This window comes from Pinus tabuliformis, chromosome 3_2 (assembly GCF_031772625.1).
Source record: "Pinus tabuliformis cultivar Carrire ecotype Pingquan chromosome 3_2, CPIR1, whole genome shotgun sequence".
NCBI lineage: Eukaryota > Viridiplantae > Streptophyta > Pinopsida > Pinales > Pinaceae > Pinus > Pinus tabuliformis.
The window spans coordinates 984,937,450-984,958,442 of record NC_142302.1 but is presented as its reverse complement, the minus strand read 5'-3'; the positions used below and the strand labels follow the sequence as shown (position 1 = coordinate 984,958,442).

At 38.0% G+C, this 20,993-nt stretch overlaps 1 protein-coding gene across 1 annotated transcript in view; it reads right to left on the bottom strand.

Annotated features, from left to right (window-relative positions):
* The window catches only part of LOC149183915 (oxysterol-binding protein-related protein 1B-like), a 298,066-nt gene extending 281,709 nt beyond the window's left edge, over positions 1-16,357 (bottom strand). Inside the window, exons 1-2 of the mRNA XM_089417310.1 lie at positions 15,056-16,357; positions 14,663-14,976 (exon numbers count right to left, since the gene is read on the bottom strand). Of these exons, the coding sequence (XP_089273436.1) occupies positions 14,663-14,976; positions 15,056-15,311 (570 nt within the window). The 5' untranslated portion in view covers positions 15,312-16,357. The remainder of the gene's footprint in view (positions 1-14,662; positions 14,977-15,055) is intronic.
* Between the last annotated feature and the right edge of the window lie 4,636 nt (positions 16,358-20,993).

The following is a 20,993-nucleotide window of genomic DNA, read 5'->3' as shown; positions in this document are numbered from 1 at the left end:
TCGAGCCTTCAACCTGCATTGCAAACTGTCGTCAAAGTCTGCTATCGAACTGTAAGAGATCACGCCTTTTTCTCACGAGCCAGGTAATACGTTTGGTGCGCTGTTGCAGTCGTTTTTTGATTCAGCGTAAATGCGATTTGAGACTTTGGCTTTATTACATCTAGGTTATAGTTTAGCGTAGGTCTTTTTCTTTGCGTTGAGCGGTAAAGCTATCTTGGCTTAATTTTCGATTTCATTTTGTCTCATGAATGGGAGCTAGCGTAGGTTTCTTTTATTTCATTTAAGTTTATAAAATTTTAAAATAAAAACCTTCAGATTTTTTGTTTCTTTGATATATAGGTTTGAAATTTTATTTTAACGTCAGGCTTAGTTTAATTCGTATAAGCTTTAGCTCATTTTCATTTCTTTTATTTTTTAATAGATTTTTAGTTTAGATTTAGATTTAAGTTTAGTTTAAGAATTTATTTCTATTTTTTTTTTAATTTTGAATCTTTATAAAAAATATCAAAATCGATTTTTGTTTTAAATTAGACTTTATTTGGATGGTAAATTTTGTTTCATTTTAAATTTAAAATTTTTTCAAAAATAAAAAATCATAAAAAATATAAAATATAAAAAGGCATAAAAAATTTCTTTTTTTCCTTTTTTTAGTTTAAAATTTGGATTTTAGATTTAGTTAGTTGTTTGATTTAAATTAAAAATAATAATAATAATAATAAAAATGTTCCTTTTAGTTTAGTTTTGTTTAGAATTTTTGATTTAGTCTTTAATTTTCTTTGAAAAACATAAAAACATATTTTTGAAAGTATTTTGCCAATTTCAGTCTTGGCTCAGGAATTTTTTATGTTTTATCTATTCTGCTAAGGCTAAAATTTTGACGTGGGAATTAATGTTTATCATGCTTAAATGTTCATTCGAAGATTAACTATATGAATGTAATGTCTGGCTAGCATCTTACGTGATTGTTTAAAGCACTTTATCTTTTGAAAGGTTTTTATTGATTATCTCGTATCTGGTAAAAGTTAAGCTTTGATGATAAATGATTGCTCTACATGGTTTATATTTCTGCAGCATCTGATAATTAATCTTTTAAACATTAACTCCAGAAGGCACTGGTGTATTAATTCAATAAGATCTATCTAGTGTTGGTTTCCTTTCGTGTCTCCCAAACCAACTGATTCACAGTTGGTCATCCTTTTTCCTATAGAGTCTACCCCCCTTAGCCGCAGGAGACAAGCTTAAACGGAGAGATCGGGGATCAGGGTGACAGCCCCCGGTCTGAGCGTTGTCGTGACAATCTGTGCGACAACAGAACCGATATGCATAGGCAATAAAAAAGAGAGCACAACTCTTTCACGCATACACAAAGAGGAGAGGCCCTCTCATTCATGCTTGCGCGTAGAAGCAGTGGAAAAAGAACACACAGTGAACACATTATAAAGAAATATTCCTGCAAGGGCAAAAGGGAAGCGCACAGAGAAGGCATCGATTAGAATCACAACAGTGAAGCTCCACAAAGATTACACCAGATGAGGAGCCTTCACAGAGGTAACACTTCCAACATGTGCTCTTGCCAAGCGAGTGAGGAAACATATGACTGATGCAAGTGGCGAAGATATTAATGGCACATCATCATCGGTGTGGCTGTCAGGCATTGCTAGATGCCAGCTGGAAGAGATGATGGGAAAAAAAAATTCTCCTATGGGATACCCTCCTTTGTTTGATTACAGTTATTTATTGTATACATGCATTCATTTAATTTAGTCTCTTATATGTGTGTGTGTGTGTGTGAAAGGATGTTTCCGCTATAAAAGAAAGGATGTTTCCGCTATAAAAGAAAGGATGTTTCCGCATTTTTATACTTTCCTATGCTAGGAGCGGGCTTGTATCCTCGTGCTTGTCTTTAGTAATAGTTTCATGTTACAATTTAGCAAGTATTTTTAGATTGATCCAGAGTGAAAGTCTTGGAGTTTCAAAGATGTTGAGGTTATCATGTGCTCTATGGTGAGCACATGTCCCCATGTTAGAGCCAAATGTTACCCCCTCACTTCTAATGGTAATTAGAGGAGATTTTTTTCTATGATCTAAATCATAGATAATGGTCCTAATGATGATATCCAACAATCTCCACAAACAACAACCCACATATGCCTTTTACATCATGCTCATCTCACTCATTTGACAATATTAGTGCCTGGCACATATGAGGTACATTTGTCCATTGCTCCATACTAAGTGTTTATGTTCAATGTATTTGGCATGAAAGTAGGGATCATGGATCAAATTAGATAGTAAATCATGATGCTCGAAAGTTATGTCTTTTTCCTTATTTGACCTTGGTGGTCATCATTGATCTTCTGGTCAAGTGTTGCTACTCTTGGGAAGAGGGGTTCTTGAGGGACCTTGATAAGGGTAACATGCCTCTGCCTTTTCATATCTAACATACTCCATCTATTCCCTTTTCCATTGTCCTTTCTTTTGGGTTGTCTATTACATGGACCCCATGAAGATTTGTACTTCATAATCCCATGAGAAGAAGGGGTTTCGTTACCTAAGGTTGATGTAATTGTATAAAAAGAAGAGAGTGAAAGAACATGATCTGAATTTCAAAGTCCAATAGTGAAATGAAAAGGATAAAGATATTAATGATAAATCAAAAACCAAAGTGGGCTTGAACTCTACCCCCTCGCTATGAGGTCATTGCCCCAAGCCTCATGCAATGAAATGCATAACTAAAGGATTGAGTTAAATTATCCCAACCCCTATGCAATGAAATGCATATACAAGCAAAAGGGCCTTGTAAAGAAAAATAAAGAATACAAGGAAAAGGCAAGAAAAGGGGTAGTAAAACACTATGTCAGGGAAATAGTAACTCAATGCATAAGTGCTCCCTCTACAAAGGCACTCACGAAAATGAGTAACTTATGTAACATTGCACGTGAATGACACCATTCCCGTGAAGTAAACCCCAAGTAATACCGTTGTGATTTGCACTTACACCTTGATTGGTTTCTTGGGAAATACTCCCCTTTCTAGGCATTGGTACACCCAGTGTTTTAAGATTCGGTTGGCTCGGAACCGACTCGGCCGAGTTGGTCCGAGTCAAGGCCTCACCGGGTTGACTCGGCCAGTGAACCGGTTCGGCCGGTCGGGTTATTACCGAGTCGGCCGAGTTGTTAGACAACTCAGTCGGCTCAGTCATAACCCGGCCGGCTCGGTCATAACCCGACCAACTCGGCCGAGTCCGAGCCTACTCGGCCGGGTTGGATGACAGTGGCCCGTGAACTAAAAAACAACGATTTTATTTTTATTTTTTTGCTTTTGGGGGACTCCAAAGTTTTCACTATGATACTTTAATGGTTTTTTGTCCCTAAATAAGTTTATCTCGCTTGATCTTGAGAGGTTTGTTTAGGTGGTATCACATATGTAGTAGAGATTCCTTAAGGGATAGCTTCATTCTTCTTCAAAACCTTCCAATAGGTTCTTTTCCCCTTTCTTAAAGAAAACCTAACTTTGTGGCCCCAACCTTGGGCCTCCAAAGATGAGCATCGAGCCTTGAGTTGATTCCACATGATGCTACACCCCTTGATGAGCCTCCAAATGCTAAAACACTAAACTTAAAAGCTTGGACATTGGACTATTTGATGATATGCCCAAATGGACTGAAGATGCCCCTTGGCTGGCCTTGACCCTGTTTTGGTGGATGGTGCCTTCTTCCAAAGCACATATGAGGATGGTTATCATTGAGATGACTTAGGAGGGCTAGCACATCCCTCTTTGATGACAATGCTTACCCTTACGGGTGCCATGTCACTCACATGCTTTAAAAGGGTGACATAGGGTCTCTCCTAGATGACATCATGGTGGAGGATGCACCTTTTGAAGATGTACACATGCACTTTGGGACTTTCTTGGAGTGAGGAACACTCTTGGACCCTTGTATTAGTTCCTTGATGACTTACAATCTATTTTGGAGGATAACGCCATTTCTAGCCTCCTTGGTTATGTGTTTTTGTTTTGATCTCTATATCATCATCATGTATGTATTGGACAGTGCACTGGGTGCCATTTTGATATAATGGATATATTCATGAGCCTACTTTGATCATATGTTGTCTTCTATCTATATTCTAATGTTGCGTGTTTGGAAACATGAATGAAACTCTATAAAATTATGTTTCTTTATAAAAAATAAAAAATAATAAACAAATTAATTAATGTATTTTTTACAACGACTGAGTTGATATCGAGTCGGAGTCGACACTCGACCAAGTCGACGTCGGAGTCGGAGTTTTAAAACATTGGGTACACCTAATAGGGTTTACCAAAGCTTAGCAAATTGCATAAAGTCATAAGCTAGTGTGAAGTTTGAAGAAGATACCTAATGTGATATACCTGATGGCTTTTATATTGGACATGACTCACTTTTTATGTTGCATTAACTCTTGTACTTTGTGGGTCAATGAAACTAAAATATGTACATCCAGTGTACACTGTAAATAGAATGTGGAAGTGCAAAAGAAACTTCTAGATCACTACTAAAAGCAAAAGAGACAAATAACTAAATGTCTAGCTAAAAAGCTAACAACATTACATATTTTTCTAAAAGAAGACATAAAAGGAAAAAGGTGCAAGTGCGAGGGAGCCTTCATGCAAGAGCCATGGGAGAATGCCAAGGCCCGTTGGAGATGGAAATAAAGTTGGTGTTCACACTAAAACTAGATCTTGTGCCGAGAAAAGAAATCTAGAAAAAAGAAGCATGGTGCCATACCCAAAATCAATGTATGATGCAACAGACAACAAAGAACAAGAAGCATGCCAAGAGACCAGTAACTTAAGCATACACCTTAAGACAAAGAAAGGTTGAACCAAACAACTGAGTCATCAAGGAGCACAAACATTCCAAATTTTGTAGCAGATTAATAAATATATTAAAAGAAAAAAACAAAAAATCTATGCAGAAGGTATGCAATCAAAATGCAAGAGAAGAATAATCATACAAATGAAACTTTTGTCTACAAATAACAAAGACCATACACAATCCTAAAACATAGCTTTAACCCCCAAAAGAAGAAAGGAGAACATCCAAAGAGAACCCAATGAAGGAGACCCATGGCCAATCAAAGAAACCACTTGATTAAAACAAGAATGTAGGGGCCCACACAAAAAGGAAGATGTTCGAAAGAACCAATGTTATCAAGATGTAGTCAATTAGGACCAATTTTTTCGTTACATCGGCTTGAACCAACCAATTCAAACACCATGAACTAGCTAGTTCAAGTAAAAACCTGTCAAAAAAACCTGATAAGGGACCCAAAAAAAGGAGAAACAAAAAACCTTTCATCATCCCTTCATCGAAAAATCTTCACCTTATTCTTCGAACACCTTTGACTTAGTCAAGTCAGTTAATTAACCTCATTTCCAGTATTTGGCATTTAATATTAGTTCTTAAAGTTAATGGAAATAAAATATAAGTAAAGATAAATGTCAACATTTAACTTAAATTTTAACATTAAAACTCAAAGAGTACCTTAGGATGTTTGGTGATGGAGTCAAACCCACTGGACCTTGCATGGGGAAGATAGAAAACTGATTTGTTCCTCGACATTAAGCACGCTTAACAATTCTTTCAACATTTTAACATACACATAAAACAAGAACCTAAACCCCTTCCTCCTCCACCTCTCGAAATGGGAATAATGCGGTTCTAAGGTTGAAACATAGGACAAGAACAGGATGAGCAGATGCCCATCGATTCAAACCTATATAATGCACAATGGTCTCAACCACTCTAAAATGCAAATGTTGGTAGTTGTTGAAGCCACCAAGATAAAACAATCTTTAGATTCATAGACTTAGTTGAGCTAACCTAATGAGCCAAACTTCAATGAACTATGTACACATTTGATTATAGTATGGTGATTTTTAGACTCTAAAGGCCATTTAGAGCCTTAACGTTTATCTACTCTCAAAACTCTAAATTTATATATCTCAAGAACTATACGATGTATTTTGCTATTTACATGTTCACAGGGCACGTAAATGAGAACACTTCACATATTTGGTGTATAATGGTTAAATTTATGTAAATGGATAAATATTTTTTATATTAAAATTTGAATATTTTTTATATTTTTATTCAACCAATTTTTTGGCAAGTTAGATTTAGTACGTAATTTGGGGAAAACCAATTCTGATTCTTATAAATTTGGAAAGAACAAAAAAGGAAATATAAAGAACAGAAACATGACCATACCTAAAAATACCTGCACCTAAATTAGAAGACAGAGGATTGCCAAAAAAAAAAGAATTACATTAAAGAATTTGAACTTGTGCTATCATACAACACAGACCCATCTCAAACACTCAATTTATAGATCTGTAAATAATTTTTTCCCTAGGAAAACAAAGCATGATATGTACAAAGCAATAGAAAGTTAGAAACCAAGAATAAAGTTTGCCCAATCAATTTTTCCTTGGCAGAGAGAGAATTTACTCTTCAAATTGAGAATACTATATTTCCCCCAAACCATATTAACATTGTATTTAAACTCGATAATATTCCACCAGTGTCTCTAGAAGCTATGGTTTCACCTATTATGAAGAAGGTAATTAGTTGGAATAATGATAAAGGAGATGAAGAAAAATATTAACATTGTATTTAAACTCGATATTATTCCATCAGTGTCAAGAAACTATGGTTTCACCTCTTGTGGAGAAGGAAACTAGTTGGTATAATGATAAAGTTAGTTGGTATATTGATAAAAGAGATGAAAGAAAGGTTTTCTTTAGCAAAGGAAATAATAAATCATGAAAAACAAAAGGCCATAGCAACACTTAACAAAAGGACATTGTTTTATGGTGGGAATTCAAGGCATAGTGCTTCAGACATTAAATATGGGAAATTATGTACTTAAAGGGAGAATAAGGGTAAAAAGTAGCAATACAACTTGGTATCTAAAGAAGAGGAAATAAATGAGGAAGACGGTGATTACTTTTAAACATTTAAAAAAAATAAAAAGATCATCTATTTTTTAAATATCAATAGCTCACATAAATTTCCAGCAAGGTTATTAGAATACTCCACCTGTCAAGGTAAATTCAACCATACCTTGAAGAAAAATAGATGGTAATCAAATTATTTAGTTGGTTTCCATGAAATCCATCTTCAGTGAGAAGAGATGGCAAGTTGATTGCCTAGGTGGATTTAGTTGAATCTGCCTTCAAAATGGAGGATACAACAGTCCAATGAAACACCACACAAGTTTTCGGATTTGGAATGATAAGCTGCTAAAAAGGAAGTATATGGTAATTTATAATACTATGATCATCTTTGTAAGATTTTGAATCTTTGACATAAAGAGGGTTAGATAGTTGAAAAGTGGTATTTTGGTGTGTTAAGGGCAGGTGGTGGAATATTAACACTCCAAGACTAATATTAAGATTCCATGTTTAAAAAAGTGACTTTAAGATGTAATAAAGGTCACATGAGATTAAGTGACCATTATAGATAATGGTATGTCATTAATTGGAAAGTACTTGTAAACAATTCCTTCAGCTGGCATTGATCAATAAATCTTAAGTTGGGATAGTGGACAAAAGGGAAATTCGTGTGGCCTGGGAAGATGCATACTATATAAAGCCAATGAGGAAACAGTGGACCATCTGTTTGTTACTTGCTATGTTACTAGAACTATTTGGAATGGTCTTTGGTTGATAGTCTATATTATTGAGTGATAGAGAGACCTGTTTTGTCATTTATGAAATTTGGGTCTCGAGAAACCAAATGATTTTTCAAGATCTTGTTTTGTCACTGCTCATTTAAAATTAGGGTATCTTTTGAAGATAGCTGGAAACCACTCAAAGAGGTTCATAGAATTTTAAAGGAGCTTAGCATTGATTGTGAGAAGGCACCAACTTTGTTCGATGGGGTTTGACAAGGAACCCCAAGTATGTGTGGAGCAGGGGCTATACTTTCTTTGAGTCATCCCATTACTTGTTACTAAAATATGTTGTTGGACAAAGGACTAATAAAAGAACTGAATTTTATGCTTTGTGGCTGTTGATGAAAACAACGATAGATAGCGGTTTAAATTTAAAACACTTAAGTTATGTCGATATTCCAAACAATTGATGGACTAGGAAAATCAAAAATGCAATATTGAGAATTTATATTCAATTCCAATTATAAAACTAGCTCTCGAGGTAAAAAGAAATTTCGATCATATTTCTTTCTCCCATGTATAGAAAATTCAGTACTAAAACAAGTCAGCTATCTAAAGAACTTGTTTTACTGCAAGAGGGTGCCTTAATTGAACATCAAGCACTCCAAGTGAACCCCATGCTAATGGCGTCCCAATTTCGTGCAAACATTAGCCAATGTTTGTAGTAGGCAAAGGCTCCTTACATTATCTAGACTCTCACATATTGTATCGGTAGATTTATCAAGACTTCACATAACAAGCTACATCCTCTTTCAACAGTAGAATGAATGAGGCATATTCTGTGTTACGACAATGAAACCCCTATTTTCAATCGTGTCTCCCATGGCAACCAACCGATCCCTTATGTTTTTTAGTATGAATGGATCATTTGTGATTGCATCTTCATCATCCATCCTCAAATTGTACAATTATTTTCTTAGACAAAGAAGCCTAGTTGCATTAGAAGTCTCATACATGGCCTTTGTCTTATCTCACACTAATCCGGATTTAAATAGGAACGCAATAAATTACAAAGATAACCATAAATATTGAGATGCAACAGAAATAATACTTCATTTCATTAATGTAAAATACTGAAATATGCTTACAAACAGAAATGGAAATAAACTAGCTCGGACGATGGTAGCTTATCTCTGAGAAGAGATGTGGCAGCTACATACCTCTGAACTGTGTTACAATGAAGTTCAAAGGCCTATTTATTATTGAGAAGCAATGGAAAACCCTAAACATCCAAAAACCTAACCCTTGGAGATGAAGCACAAAACTATGGGCCGCGTTTGGGTAAATTGGTACATCAACTTCCTAGGGTCGTAACTTTGGCATACAATCTCCGTTTGACGTGCATAATACCTCGTTAGAAATATCTATCCGAGGACCCCAAAAACCGTCATTTAAGGCCTCGAAACGGCTCCGGAAGTTCAGGGCCCAAAAAATTGCCAAAAATAGTAAATTGTGCTACAATTAAGGAAACTGAAAAACTGAAAGAGACAGTTGTGGGGGTTCAAGTGGGATAGGCAGGTGGCCACCAACATCCACCTGAGTCATTCCTCCCCCCTTAGGAAGCAATGGTCCCCATTGCATTGAGTGCCTCCATGAGATGGGGAAACTTCTGCTGAACTTGGTCCCTGGAGAGATGTTCTGCAATCTCTGATGTGTCCAGTAATGGTGGGAAGCATGGTCGAGGGCGATCCACATTGAACACTTGGTGCAAGCCAAGGGATGGGGGAATGTTGTGCTCCAAAGCATTGTTTCCCACAGCCTTGGTAATGTTGTAAGGACCTTATCAGAGTTGTCTGAGCTTCCAATGGGCTCTTGTAAGGTGTTCTTTTTGCAGATGCAACCAGACTTTGTTGCCCACCTGAAACTTGTGTGACACCCGATGTCGATCATGTCACTGCTTGTACTTGGCATTTTCCACAATGGAGCGACAATATATCGACACATTGGGTAGAGGTGCTCCGGGAGTCAAATCGAACGAATGCTTGACCTGACAGTGCAACGGTACCCCTGTGGGTGAGGAGAAGATGTTCATGTCTTCTTTCATGACTGTATCCACCTGCTTTTGCTGCGTGGAGGAACCCTTCCCGAGGGCCATGGATGTGGCTACGATCTTTCCCTAACTTTGAGAGCGAACCAGAAAAAAAAAATGAATTTCCTAGTCTGGGAGATGATCTTACTCTATTTCTTAGCAGAGATCAAAGAGGTGGCAGTAGGTGGGGCTACCTTTGGTATCCTATATAATGAATTACCCAAAGAAATAATAACACCGCGAGGCCTTGACTCATACACAGCATGTCGCTTTCACAAGTATGGTTGGCCTAATAATACATCACAAACATCAAGAGGTGCAACATCACACAATACTTCATCTGTGAAGCGCTTGATGTTGTAGGGAAGGCAACACTGCTAGCGAACTCGGAGATCTCGTCCTTGGTGAAGCCACCTGATATTGTACGGTTGCGAGTGTGGTATGGTCAATAGGCCCAGACGCTTCACGACCTCTGCTGAAATGAGGTTCTTTTGGCTGCCACTGTTGACAATGAATTGCAGCGGCGAACCCTTCACCCACATTTGTGAGTGGAAAAGACGCTCCCCTCCTTTGGATCTTCGAGCTCATTCTTCTGGATCTTGGTGGTGGCAACGGTGGCTCTAGGCTCTGCATCAATGATCTGCTTCCCTTTGTCATTCCTCTTTTCGGGTTCTGACTCAAGGTCGGAACATGCATTTGATTCTGAAGCCTTCAACTCAGCCACCAACGACTACTTGGCTCGACACTCACTTGTGTTATGAGTGGGGATCTTATGGAACTCACACCACTTTCCTGTGTCCTTCTTTGACTTCGTGGTGTTGTTCTTTTCTTGCGGCTTCGACAGGTTGTCTTGGGTCACACCGTCTTGGCTTTGTCCTTAGTTCTACAGTTTGGGGAAGCCTTTCCCTTGCTTCGAATTCGTGGATCCAAAGTCTCGCTTCTTCTGTTTAAACTTCTGCTCAATCTTGACAGTGTATCAGTACGTCGTGCCGAGCGAGGAGATGTCCAAGAACTCCATCTCGTCCTGGATGTACCTGTGTAGGCAGCCGCAGTATTTGAGTACCAAATGCCGCTCAGAATCCTTGATACCCAACTTTGTGCGAAGGGTATGAAAAATATTGGTAAACTCCGGCACGTCTTGGTCCCTTCCCTGCCGCAACATGGTCCACTTTATGTATTTATCCTCATAGCTCCCGACAGGGTAGTACTGCTCCTTGATGGCATCCCGGAATGAATTCCAAGTGGGTGCGGCTGAAAACAGTGAGGCCGTAATTTCATCCTTCTGCTCGCAGTAGGTTTCCCACCAGTCCTTGACATGGGGGGCGGCTTTGAGAAGAGCGAAAGTAATCTTTTCCCAGCTGGAAAAATCATGAACAGAAAAATACCCTTCTAGCATATTCAACCATTTATCTATGGCATTTGCATCTATCTAACCCTCAAATATGGGGATTTCAAAGTTAACTTGTACCTTAAAGGGTGTGGCGTTTCTAGAGTAGCTGTTGGAAGTGGACGTGTGGCCCCTGGGTAGCCGCTAAAGGCTCTGGGCAAAGTTGTCCATCATCGCGTTCCTTTGTCGCTCGAGGGCTTCTTCGAGCAAGATTTTGATAGGATCTCCTGCCCCCTCGTCTTTCTTTTCATCCGTCATGGGAGGTCGTCGGGATTTGCAAGGCTGATCTTGCAAAGGTTCAGCCAGACCGAGCTCTAACTCCTTATATCCCGACCTCGTTGGGGACATGCAAAGAAAAAACAAAGAAAGAGCATACCGCTCTAATACCACTGATCTGGATTTAAACAGGAATGCAACAAATTACAAAGATAACCATAAATACAAAGATGCAACAGAAATACTTCATTTCATTAATGTAAAATACTGAAATATGCTTACAAACAACAATGGAAATAAACTAACTCAGGCAATGGTAGCTTATCTCTGAGAAGAGATGTGGTGGCTACATGCCTCTGAACTGTGTTACAATGAGGCTCAAAGCCCTATTTATTATTGAGAAACAATGGAAAACCCTAAACATCCAAAAACCTAACCCTAAGAGATGAAGAGCCAAACTATGGGACCCGTTTGGGTAAATTGGTATATCAACTTCCCGAGCTCGTAACTTTGGCATGCAATCTTTGTTTGACGAGCACAATACCTCGTTAGAAAGATCTATTCAAGGACTACAACTTTTGAGTGACCAACATCGGTCGATGACCCATGTTGGTCCTAGTTTTCCCAAAAAACGTCGTTTAGGGCCTCAAAACGGCTCTGAACTTCAAGACCCGAAAAACTGCCAAAAATAGTAAAGTGTGCTACAATTAAGAAAACTGAAAAACTAAAAGAGACAGTTATGGGGGTCCAAGTGGGATAGGCAGGTGGCCACCAACATCCACCTGGATCACATACATTTTGACAAGTGTTCTTGCATCTTACACATATGGAACAATATAACACAGCTATTGCAAGTTCTTCCTTGTTCTTGTCATCATAGGTTGCCTCATTAACTACAATGCATTTGGGGCTTTCTTCCCCTCCCCAACAATATTTTATGACTTATTAATAATCAAAATAATTTGTTTACCTTTTATTTCAAGATGACAGTTTTTTTTCCATTAAGCTTAAGCATGTCTTATAAAACAAAACTTAAGAAGAAAAACCCCTTAAATCCTTAAGACTTCAATGACATCCCTTTTTAAAAAGAAACATTCCTATCAAGAAAGACTAACCATAATTTGATTTGGATTATGTTGAGAATAAAATGAAAGATAACATTAATAGAAAAACACAAATATACAATGAAAACCAAATTTTACTACTCGAAGATTGACGAAAAACATTCTACATATACAATGGGTAGAGGGTAGAATAATAGTAACTATTTATGCTAAGAGATGTAATTGCCACACTTATTAGCAAAAAGCCAATTATAAAAAATTGATCATAGACAAAGACGAAGACAACAAGACAAAAGGCTATGCTTTGGTTTGTTTTCAAGAACAAGAAAAGGAGGAACAAACTCCAGTTACCATGCCCTCTTTGAAGAAAAGGTTATGCTTTGGTTGGTTTTCCACAACAATAAAAAGAGGAACAAAACCCCAGTTATCATGCACTCTATATGGGAAAGGCCATTGCTTCACCGGATAATCTATGCTCCGCTGCATCAATGAAGCTTTAAAGAAGAAAATTCAAAGTTAACAGGAAATTATCACGAATAAAGCTTTCAATCTCAACCCCTATGTACATTGAAGAGAAAGCACCTCCAATAGGAAAGGTCAAGTCAGCATGAAGGCCCTGATTTTCCAGCCCAGCACACAATTCAGACATCGAAGCTTAAGATATGTTTTTAATCTGTTTATGTTCCAGGATTACATCTAAAAATCTAGTGAAAAAATTATGCAAAATCTATGTATATATCAGGTTTTTTTTATCTGGCTTTTAGCATGTAATGTTGGAAAACTCTGATAGGATGGAGGCGAGAAGTCCTGTTTCCGAGACTAAACCTAGGCAAGAATGTACAAGGTGCTCTCTGGATGGAGGATTTATATATAAGTAAAAATCTCTCTTTCGTGATATAAAATTACTGCCAATAATTAATTCTCCAACTTTTGGGCCTAATAGCCTGCTCTTCGTGTAACAAGTCAACCCATACAACTGGAAATCTAGTAACAGGTATTAGCCCAGATACGCCCATAGGAATGCAGTTTAGCACTAGAACAACAACATTTGCAGTCCTCTATTATCCTTGAGATCAAGCATTTGATGGACTTATAAAACAAGTTCATGGAATCTGCCAAATTTTCAATTTCTTTTCTCTATTATTGTCGCAAGGTTTAATGGATATAACCATGTAATAAGTGAACCACCAAAAAAGTTTTAAAATGATGCACAATGAAAACGCAATACTGTATCAAACCCCAGCAAATGCAATGCTAGTCTATGCACAATCAATTTTTCAAGCTCTTCATGGCCTATTCGTCCACCACAGTTTGCTGCGCTGTATGTTGAGCATACACTTTCCTTGGGATGGAAATCTATTCGCCATTTTCCTGTTTTAAAACAATGCAAACCGAAAATGCAATACTGTGTGAAACCCCAGGACATGAAATGCTAGTCTATGCACAAATCAATGTTTCAAGATCTTCATGGTCTACGTGTCCCGCCAAAGTTTTCTGCGCTGTATGTTGAGCATAGACTCTTTCCTTGGCATGGAAATCTATTCTCCCATTTCCTGTTTTAAAATGATGCAAATGAAAACACAATACTGTGCCAAATCCCAGAACATGAAATCCTACTCTATGCACAAATCAATGTTTCAAGTTCTTCGTGGTCTGTGTGTCCCACCAAAGTTTGCTGCGCTGTATGTTGAGCATACACTGTTCCCTTGGCATAGAAAGCTATTAGCCATTTTCCTCCTGCACGAGGGCAAAAAGCGATAACTTCAAATTTCATCTCTAACTTGACATTCAGTTTTGTCAAACTTGAAACGTTTTATATATCAATATGGATTAGCATGCCTGTGTCTTCCGCATGGTAACCACTCTCGTTAGTGTTTCATTCCAATAGCTTGTTAATAGACTTGTTAGAGGGTAGGGACACCAAGGTGGGAGTGGGACTAAGCAGGGGTGATGGGTTTCCACTAAGAGAAAGGAGCCTACAGAAGATTCTAGAAAATGCTACCTGACTAGGAGATGAAATAAAATCGACAGCGAAAATTGGGGTATCTGAAATTCTCCGCTTTAGTATGCGTCTCTGTCTATGGCTTTCCGAATCTCGTTGACCATTTATTGTAATCATCATAAGTGTGTCCTACGCAGCAACTGAAATTATACGAATTATAAAAAGCTCCAACTAAAATTAACACTAAAATGATGAAATTTTGAGCATTATGAAGCAGAATGCATGTAAGCTGGAATTTACCTTGAGATGAATCTCTCCAAATGGTTTTCTCTCCTTTGAACCAGCACGACCATACTTAGACTTCTTTATGACCTTCAAAGATTCCTCTCCAATAACACGTATCCCTTTCTCGGTCTCTTCATTAACGGCAATCTTATCGGGGCCATGGATTTTGTAGTAGGACAGAACTCCATGATGAAGAACAAACCAACGGGACTTCCATCCTTTGCCGTAATTCACCCATTTATACAAGATCCCCGCAACGCTGGTGCTCACCTTGCTCGTCTCTTGGAAGCCTTTGGAAGCTTTGGAAGAAGCTTCAATCTTCGGTCGCACTGAACAAATTTAAATTTTATTTTATTAAATTGATTAAAATGAAAGAGAACAAATTTTGCAAAGAGCTTTTTCAAATACCTGCCGAATAAGGCGACCTCCCGCCATTCGGCTGAGCAACAGATATCTCGTCAACCTGGTTTACGTGATTATTAGCGGCATTATTTGACGGGCTTCTGCTCAATGCCGGACTTGAAATCTTCAGAGACTTGCCAGATCCGTTCGCTTCCAAAGGAGCAGGCGGTTTAGATGCTTTTGTTCCGCTAACGGACGGACTTCCTTTATCCCTTTCGAGGGATACAGGAGAAATGCAACAAAGAGGATTCATTTGAAACATTTATGCCTCAACTTTACGCTACTTAGTAGCATTAACCAACGGAGTAGCTTATTTACAGTGCGCTAACGAAACTCTTTGTTGAAGAGGAGATTAATTACAATGCATTGACAGGAAAACTATCGATCTTTGTAGTCGATGTTACAAATTACGATGAACAGAGGTTCACGAAGAGGACTTGTACCAAAATTTGGAAACAATGACGCACAACTTCTCAAATTTGCGGATTCAGGACGATATACAAATAACTAGAAAGCTAACTTTAAGAGCATTTCAGCCGATTTATCGAAATTCAGGCTTCAGGAAGAAGTTCAAATGACTGAAAAAACCGACTTCATGAGCATTTCCGGCGAATTTATCGATTTCAGAATATAGAACTTCACAGACGAGCTCCGGACCGAAGGCAGGCAGTACTCCTAGAAATTAACGTGATCTTTGTCTTTTGTGCGACAAAAAGGCTGTGCGCCTTCCACTATCCACACACAAAGGATTCCGTCGCGGGATTCGAACCACAAAGCAGTCGAACTCAAAACGCATTGCAGGAAACTCACAGACCTAGAAGCAAATCTTGCAGGTATCGCCATGGAAACCGGAATGAACACCAAGAACGGAGTTGCGTACCTCGATCCGACAATGCTGCCACGAGTTTTTAAAGATGTCGAGCCTCAGGCAGAATCGAACCCTGAACACATGGATTTCTCGATCCGAGACAGGACACTCCACGGCACAAGGCAGATCGCACATGGTCTGAATCAGCTCGAAGCGGCAAATCCGTTGCAGCCCTCATGGATTTCTTCAAGCTTTCCTTCCGCAATATTATCAGTAAAAATGGATGCCCGATGTTCCTGTCACACCGATCCCCCATTACCCTGCATATTCCACCCTCTTGATTACACTTCAACTGCCTGCATCGCCATCATGAAAACCAGTCTAAACATCGCTCCACTTGGGTCCATCTGACGGCTTTCCTGCGCCAACCACGACCAATGGGGACCCCTGCCATCGGATAGCGAAAATAACACTGGTCTGAAATTAATGCTGACTGGACGAAAAAGCGAGCAAAAATAATTTTATTTTAGCCACACTCTTGAAATTAACTAGAATTTTAAATCGTCCTTTGCATTTGAAAATCAGTTGTTAACTGTGAATGAGTAAACACGCCGTCTTCACCGCTGTGAGCAAATCTCGGACGTGAGTGTGGGACCCACCTTTGGACAGGGAGTACTACCTAACGGTGCCGTACTGTAGACGATGATGTGATGACGGCGTTAAACGTTAATACGGTTGGATGCTTCCTGTCCTCGTAATTTAATTTTTAGTGAATCTTAGAAAATTTGAATTAAGATTGGTTCGCTAATGAAATGAGAAAGAAATTATTTTAATTTTATTTTAATTTTTAATGAGATTAAAAAATATTATCCTTATAACAAGGAATGCAATGAAATGATATTTTAAGGTTTATGAGATTAAAAATAGTCTATGAAATTATTAGATTTTTTGTTTTTCACTTTTTGCAGTTTAATCTTTTTCTTATTCAAATTGATGATAAGGTGGTCGAACCTTTCAACAATCCCCTCGCTCAAAAGACAATGCCAAGAAACTAATGCTAACATATTCCCATAATTTTCTCTGATGTCTTTGAATGCATCACATTCCAAAATGAAATGTTTTTATGAGTCCATTGTCCTACACATGCAAAATGTACACACTTGTTCTTCCCAAGCTTCTTTAGGTTTTTTCCACCGTCATGTTTCACACCGAAGTTGATGCAAGTTGGTCCTTAATTGAGCAATAAACCTTTGCCCTCCACAAAGTGCTAACTCCAATGAACTATTTTTGTTGTAGATCACACGTAGGGTTGAATTCCTCAATGTAGTACTTCTTCTTTCTACCCAGCTCTTTTCCCCATACCCTTTTATGAAACTTCTCCATAACAAAACTCTTTAGCTCCTTGTTATTTGTGGACAAGCATTGAGGTAGATATTCCATTTTTGCATCCATGTGTAGTTTTGTTTCATCCATGTTTTTTTTCTTTCACTCGTGCCTTCATTGAAGATATCATTAGGCCATCTACTTGCTCCCATTTGCTCAATTCTTTTAGATATCTTATGAGTCGCACCATAGCAATTGCTTCGATGGGAGTTGCTCCTGTTTCACTCAACATTATCTCATAAGGTACTGAATTTTTTATTTTGAACTTGCTCATGATCAAGTGTTTTTGGATTTTCTCAATTTGTTTCCATATTGAGACAGGGGTGCTGCTTGTGAAAATTCCGCAACAGCAAACTAATGTTACTTCTCCTACTTGTTAATCCATATAAGTTATTTATTGTGTGCTACGGTAAATATCGAAGTAAATACTATTGCAGCCTTCACTTAATTAAATATTATGCAGAAAGAAAATACAACACAATAGACACTGTTATTTTTGGACAAATGTCCTCGGAAAAACCCAATGCGGGAAAACCATTGCAGCAGTTCTGAAGGTTTATTATTATTAAACAATAGCAAATTCTGAATACATCTCTGAATACCCCTCCGGTTATTCAATTACAGAGAGAGAAATACTGGCATAAATATTTGTGAGATTACCTCACACTATCTCTAGAAATCTTGGCTTATCTAGCCCCAAAATGGTTGCCCCTTGGCTTTTATGGCTGCCTTTGCATTGTAACTGCATTAGCCTAGCATCAAGCTCTTTGGGGACAACATCAATCCTCTAGCTGGTCGATTTGTTGCCTAAGAGATTCGATTTCTGCCTCCCGGTCTCACACCCTGACTCTCAGCTTCTAAAACTTGAATTCCCTCTGCAAATTTTCGACTCCCTCTTAGCTTTTGCGCTACCTCTGTGTGGCTTTGCGTTAGCCCCTCTAGCTCAGCGTTGGCACTAGTTGATTACTCTCTACCTCTCTCTGCTGATGATTCTCCGGCTGAGAAAAACTCTCCCTCTCCGGAAGCTATCCTTGCCCCTCAACTACAAGAAATCTCCTTGATCGAAATTTCCTCTTGAGAACTTCTCACTTCAAAAATTCGATATTTTGATCTCTTGGTGTGTTTTCCAAATGACCCTCAAGCCCCTTCTTATAACTTTCAGTTGGACAACCAACGGCCTAGATTAACTCCTAATCAAAGCTCAGATCATTTTGGCTTGCTCTTCGTCTTCTTCTAGAAGTTACACCCACAATTAGATTAATACCCGTTAATATTTTAATTTTCCTAAGTTTAGACTTAGGAGCTCCATTAAAAAAATTATTTATTTTAATAAAATCATTTCTGGGTGGAATTTCCCAAAACGCTTTCTGGTTCTTTGGAATACATGTGCCCAAGCCTCCTCACAAAATTTGAGGCCTAGATCACATTCGATGATGCCCCAAATCAATACTGCTAGCCCACAATTCATACCCATATAGCATCACTGGACAAACTAGGAGTCCAAAAAGCACTTTAATCATTTTCCAATCCCATAATCTCTACATATGTTTTGAAGAGCATATAATGCTTTCTACCCTCCTAAAGTTCTCTTCTTTCTACAGTCCTCCCAATTAAGTTTGTTGTTGAAATCAATCCCAAGATACTTGTACTCATTTACTCTTCAAGAATGTTGCTTTCAAAGAAGAAAGTATGTTGGCTCTGCTTCCTTTTATTAGAGAAAATCATTATTCTGGTCTTGCTAGTATTGACTTGCATCCCCACTGCTCTACAAAAATGCTAAAGGGCATATAGGAGCATTTGCAATTCATGGGCCGATTTAGAAATCAATACAATATCATTAGCATATAAAAGAAGCTTTATCACAAACTCCCCCATTTGAACACCATCTCCACCTTGCAGATTTAGCCACTCTTCTAGTTTATCAATATATAAACCAAAAAGAGTAGGGGATAAAGGGAAACCTTGCTTGACTCCAATGTCACTTCTAAAACTTTCTGAAATACCTGTTGTTGTTCTAATTTTGACTTTCACCTCTTCATAAAGTCTATGGACATCAGCTCTATAATGCAACGGAATTTCAAGTTATTCCATTCTACGCCAAAACTTATCTCTAGGGACTATGTCAAATGTCTTTTTGAAGTCAACAAAGCAGTAGAATACTTCTTCTTTGTCCTCCCAAACCTTTTCAACAATGTGTCTCAACGTGATACTATGATCCACTATAGAATGCTTTGACCTAAAACCCACTTGTCCTCTTGCCCTCTTTTCTTTTACTTCTGCCCACTTACTGATTATATTTTCTACCATGCTGCCAAAAAACTTTGCAAATAAATGATTGATCATAATGGTTCTATAGTTGGAAGGATTATTAATGTCTCCACTTTTAAAAAGGAGTATTGCTAGGCTAGTTGTCCAGTCTTTTGGGAATCCTTGTTGAATGATGTTGTTGAATATGTCCATGATGTGTGGTGCAAGAGTGTTCGTTCCCCAATTTAGATACTCTGCTTGAAGTTCAACCAAGTCCTTTGCCTTTCTTATTTTCAGCTTCTTAATTCCAATCTCCACCTCGAGTAACGTGAAGAGCTTTGAAGTTGTGTTGATCCTAGGGGGAGGCTCCACCTCAGATTATTTCTCATAGAGTTGCCTTGCATATTCAAACCATTGATTGGTTGTAATATTATTTTCAATTTGCTTCTTCCTTGGTTGAAGTTCCTACTAGAAAAGTTTTGGATTATTCTTGCTTAGATATATTAGTTCTTCTCACCTTGTTTGCATGAACTCATCGTTTTCCCTTTTTAGTACCTGCTTATATAACTTTACATTCATCTTCTCCTTGCCTACCTTTTTCAAGGTTCTCCTTGCCATTTTACATTCATCATTAAACCAAGAATTTACAGAAAATAATTTGATTATGATTTCCTATTATTTTCTCTTTTGCACTTCTCAATTGCACTTTGAATTATTTGTTAACTTGAAGATTTTGAAACCAATTTTCTCCTTTTGAATTAATCTCTCTAACATTGTCTTGAAGATAGTGCAATTTTCTTATGTTAGAATAATTTTTCCCCTTGATAGTGATTGCCGAGAGCATGGGTTTTCCTCCTATGTTGTCTTTCTTCTAAACATGATAACTTCGTATAAATTGGGTTATGGTCTGATTTCAAGTCCCAAATATGTTCTCCAATCTTAACCTCATCTATCTTTTCTATCAAGCTTTGTGAACACATCACATAGTCAACAACACTTGCCCCATTGTATGTGTTGTAAGTGAAGTTCCCGTACCTTTTCCATCTATCTAGACCATTGCAATTAATTAAGTTGAAAGCCCCAAACAATGTAAGCAACTCTGTAAAAGCCCTCGTGAAAATTCCATGTAATAAAAATTAAAAACAATAACCACAATTGATGGGACACTTATTCCAGGTTGAATGTTGGGCAATACATCCTAGGGGGTGTTCATTTGGTTGTTTGTGGATAAGAAAATTAGCATAGGTAATGACTAAGGATTTGGAAAGGCAAAATGGAATTTTTGGCACAATTATTTATGAAAATAATGGAAATTAGGAAAAAAAGGAGGTGAAAGGTCACTGGTTGCATGTGAGGAGAAAAATGAAGCAAAATAATGGAAAATGAAGAAAATAGAGACCCCATTCATAAAAAGGATTTTGAGATCAATTGGTAACCTTTTGTAAGTTTAGCTTTGGAGCTCTCTCATTATTCTCTCTCTCTCATACACACACACACTCTTGGACA